Here is a 4,207-nt window from a genome sequence, read left to right as displayed (position 1 = left end):
ATGCTAGAAGTCACATTTTAACAAATAAGAATTTAATAACAGAAATGAGAAATCTTACAAACTTCCAAGCAATCATGCTTATACTTTTAGGGGTCGTTTGGTTTAAGGACTCATTAGTCTCGGGATTATAATTCGGGACTAATTTATCCCATCTATTGAGATTATTTTATACCATCTAAAAGATGGTATAAAATAATCCCAATATAAGTGGGTTAAGAAGGTATAAGCTGGATTATTCCAGCACTGATTTTTATACCATATTTGATACAAGGTATAAATTTATCCCAACACTAATTTATACCTTATACTAAATATGATATAAAAATTAGTGGTGGGATAACCCAGCTTATACCTTAAACCAAACGACCCCTTAGTAGTAATGAATGACGCTTCAAAATATGGATTCAAACTAAGGAACAAGAATAAAATAGTCATTTTTTACCCAACCCACTTATAACCCATTTCTTGCCCTGCCCTACTAAACAATTTGGAAAATTAAATTTTTCCCTGCCCTGCCCTGCCCCGCTCTGTTTATATGTTTGCCTGCCCTGTCCTATTATGACTTTGCTCTGCCCTGCCCCGCCCCGCCCTACCTTAATTGCCATCCCTACACGCCACCCCTCTCCCAAATTGTTTCTTAGTTTTGCGTGGCACTACCTCGAACTAACTCTAAATAAAAGAAACTAAAAGAAAAGAAAAAGGGAAAAGTAGGATAGAAAATGACATAAAAAAACTAGATGCGATGAGTAAGACAGCATTATATCCTTTTAAGAGTGTTTTGTGGATTGTGGCCAAAATCCCGATGTTTTTTCTTCCCCCATTAAAACCCCCCTTCATTTTCCTTTAAAGACACCTCAAACTCCTCTCTCTCTTTCTCTCTATGCCCTATTAAAATACCGCCTTCGGTTTACACTGCCTCTAGTTTTTTCCTTCAATAAAAATAAAAAAAAAACAAAGTTATTTTTGCTTGAAAACATAGAGAGGAAGAGAGACATCAAGAAATCCCCCCCCCCTTTCATCTGCTTCTCTCTTTCTCTATACTCAAAGGGTAGATGTGTTTGTGCTGTAAAAATCCAAACTTTACCATTTCTTTGCGATTTGAGTGATAATCTTGGATACCCATTTTATTTTCTTTGCTGTTGGATGTTGTTTGTATCTGAAAAAGGGCGTTTTTTTTTTAAATGTTCATTGTTGAAACCTCACTGTTTACTGGTAAATCTTGAAGATTCTCAGCAATCTGGCTGGACTCATTTGTTTGGGAGCTGTTGAAGGAAGGTTTCTTAGCAAAGGTATGGTTTTTATTTCATTCAGTTCAAGAAAATTTTGGTTTCTTCAAAAATTGATATTTGGGGTTTTTTGAGATCTAACTATTTGAGAACTTGTTTTAATTTCCCTTTCCAAAGTTTATGATTTACTGTGTTCTATGGATTGTTTTGTACAGTGTGCCTAGTTTGTGGTTTCTTTTGCCCTTTGGGGCAAGATATTCTTCTTGTTATTTATATGCTAACAAAACCATTTAAAGTTTCAATCTATGCAAGTGGTGCTTCTTTCTGGATTAGCCAAATCCATTATTGTATATTTTGGGGGATACTGTATTTTCTTTTCACATTTTGTGTCTCTCTTCATTAAATGCGTTTTAACTTTTAGTGGCCAAATACTTGAGGTGGGATTTTTCCCTTTTTGCTTTTAGGTACTAGGACAAGGCTGTTGATCTGTTTATTGCTTGTGCTTTCAGATTAAGAAAATAGTGGTATTTCTCATTTATGTGTCTGTTTCTTTGCCTTTAAATCCCATCTTATCCCATGCACTTATATGTGTTAGTTTATATAAGCATCCTCAATTTTGCAATGAAGGGTTGAACTAATAAGATAGATCTTTTGGTTTTATCTGTAAACTCGTGAAGATTCTCTCTAATATTTTTGATTGAAAGTATTAGTCTTATTTTACTTGCTTTTTGAATGAAACGTTGCTTGTCCATGACATTGCATCTTTCTGTAGGTTTTTTCTTTTTTTCATTCTCGGAAAAAAAGATCTCTTTTATTAATTTTGCTGGATATAAGTAACTTGGATGCTTGGGATTGAGGTTTCTTATGTTAAGTGAGACATGGTTGAAGAACGACATCATTATTGACCTTTTATGGTGCATTGGATTTATTCATGCTGCTCAATCTGCTTTTATTGAGCAATGTACAATCTGACCTAGGTCTTGTGGTACATTTCTTATGTAGCTCTCTGACAAATGTTTTCCTTGAAAAATATATTCATTTTGATGCTATTAGGTTTTGATGTCAGATAGTCTGTTATCCTTTGATCTGATCTTAGTATATTTGATCACTCACTTATACTAAGCATAAATGTGTTTATTGAATGAGACGTGGTTAATTTCGTTTTATGTACTACTCCACATCTCACTCAATTTTTAATATTTTTTTTTTGCTCCTAGGTTTTTGTTCCTTTCCATCATCATGGAAGGGGAAACCTCTTGGGTCAGTCATTGCCCTGATTACGCTGCACCAGACATGGTTGATTTTGATTCATTTTCAGAGCTTAACGATGAAGACAATAGAGAAGCTTCCTCAGTTCATGTGGATTTAATACTACCTGATGATTTATTGGAACGAATATTGGCTTATCTTCCAATTGCTAGCATTTTTAGGGCAAGTTGTGTGTGTAAAAGATGGTATGAGATAGTGAAGTCCACAAGGTTCTTGTGGAACTTCTCTCAGGTGCTGTCTCAAAAACCGTGGTACTTTATGTTCACTAGCTCAGAGGAACCAGTTGGTTATGCCTATGATCCTTCCCTTCGAAAATGGTATAGTATTGAACTCCCTTGCATTCAGACATCCAATTGGTTCATTGCTTCTTCATGTGGATTAGTTTGCTTAATGGACAATGACAGTAGAAGTGAGCTATATGTTTGTAACCCAATAACCAAATGCTGCAAGTGCCTTCAGGAGCCTCCTGGCCTTAAATTTTCTGATTATAGTGCATTGGCTATCTGTGTGAACAAGAAAACTTCTTGTTACAGTGTCGTTGTTGTTAAATCTAAGCAAGTACCAGGTAACTTCTTTCAGTGGGATCTCTCGATCCACATATACGACTCTGGAACAATGATGTGGTTGACCCCTTTGACTGAGGTTCTAACAGGTTGGAGAGGTGGGGATGAAAGTGTCATCTGCGATGGTGTTTTGTACTTCTTGATCTACTCAACTGGAGGTGGTGGGCCTGACAATCGTCACGGTCTGATCACTTACAACCTCTCAAGCAGATCATCTGATGGTTTGTTGATAAGGACTTTCATTCCTGTGCCATGTTCTCTAACGTGTGGCCGATTAATGAACCTCAAGGAAAAGTTAGTAATGGTGGGAGGGATTGGGAAACCAGATCGGCCCGACATAATTAAGGGGATTGGCATATGGATACTCAATGGGAAGGAATGGCAAGAAATTGCCCGTATGCCGCATAAGTATTTCCAAGGTTTTGGGGAATTTGACGATGTTTTTGCAAGCAGTGGTACAGATGACCTCATATACATTCAGAGTTATGGAGCCCCTGCCCTTCTTATTTTTGATGTGAAGCAGAAACAGTGGAGGTGGTCGCAGAAATGTCCTGTGACAAAGAGGTTTCCCCTTCAGCTCTTTACTGGTTTCAGCTTCGAGCCAAGGCTCGAGATATCTCCCTGACTCTGCACTTCAATTGATGTGATTGGTGCTCCTTAGAATCCTTATCTTTATGTCCTTTCATGTCTTTGATTTTGTACTCCTTTTGCTGTTCTTTTATTCCCCGTTGTCCTCTCAATACAAAGATTTCTGCGTCCTTGAAAGGTTTATACATCATGTACCAGCCGATGAGGCTGCTAATTTATGAAAATGAGAATATTATTAATTTCTTTTTGGCAGTCTGAGAGCACTCATTTCAGCTTCCAAAGGTTATAATCTATGTTTATGTTGCTCTGACTCTCCAAATTTGTTGTCGCATTCATGTTGGATCCTTACAAAATGCTCTACTTTTAGAGGATTTGTACACACCCGTCGACATTTTTGAAGAGTCTGAGATTGAACAACATAGGTTATTGTTACCTTTCTTGATCACTAGTTTCTGTGTTTGCATACGCTATAGTTCAATCATGTGGGGTGTTTATTTTTTTTGGGGGGGGGGGGTGTTTGATAATGTTCAGGGGTAGTATTTTCCCTTCTCCTTTCTAAGA

General features: G+C 37.1%; 1 protein-coding gene across 1 annotated transcript; it reads left to right on the top strand.

Moving 5' to 3' along the window:
- Positions 1-733: 733 nt before the first annotated feature.
- Positions 734-3,902, top strand: LOC132645502 (F-box/kelch-repeat protein At3g61590). The gene is made up of 2 exons (XM_060362515.1): positions 734-1,289; positions 2,444-3,902. The coding sequence occupies exon 2, from the start codon at positions 2,466-2,468 to the stop codon at positions 3,681-3,683; it is 1,218 nt and encodes a 405-aa protein (XP_060218498.1). The 5' UTR covers positions 734-1,289; positions 2,444-2,465; the 3' UTR covers positions 3,684-3,902.
- The last annotated feature ends 305 nt before the right edge of the window (positions 3,903-4,207 follow it).

This window comes from Lycium barbarum, chromosome 6, assembly GCF_019175385.1.
Source record: "Lycium barbarum isolate Lr01 chromosome 6, ASM1917538v2, whole genome shotgun sequence".
In the NCBI taxonomy this organism is placed as follows: Eukaryota; Viridiplantae; Streptophyta; class Magnoliopsida; order Solanales; family Solanaceae; genus Lycium; species Lycium barbarum.
This window is presented reverse-complemented; position numbering and strand designations above follow the sequence as displayed.

Excerpts from the sequence above, each read along its gene's own strand:
- LOC132645502 (XM_060362515.1), top strand. The coding sequence starts at position 2,466 with ATGGAAGGGGAAACCTCTTGGGTCAGTCATTGCCCTGATTACGCTGCA.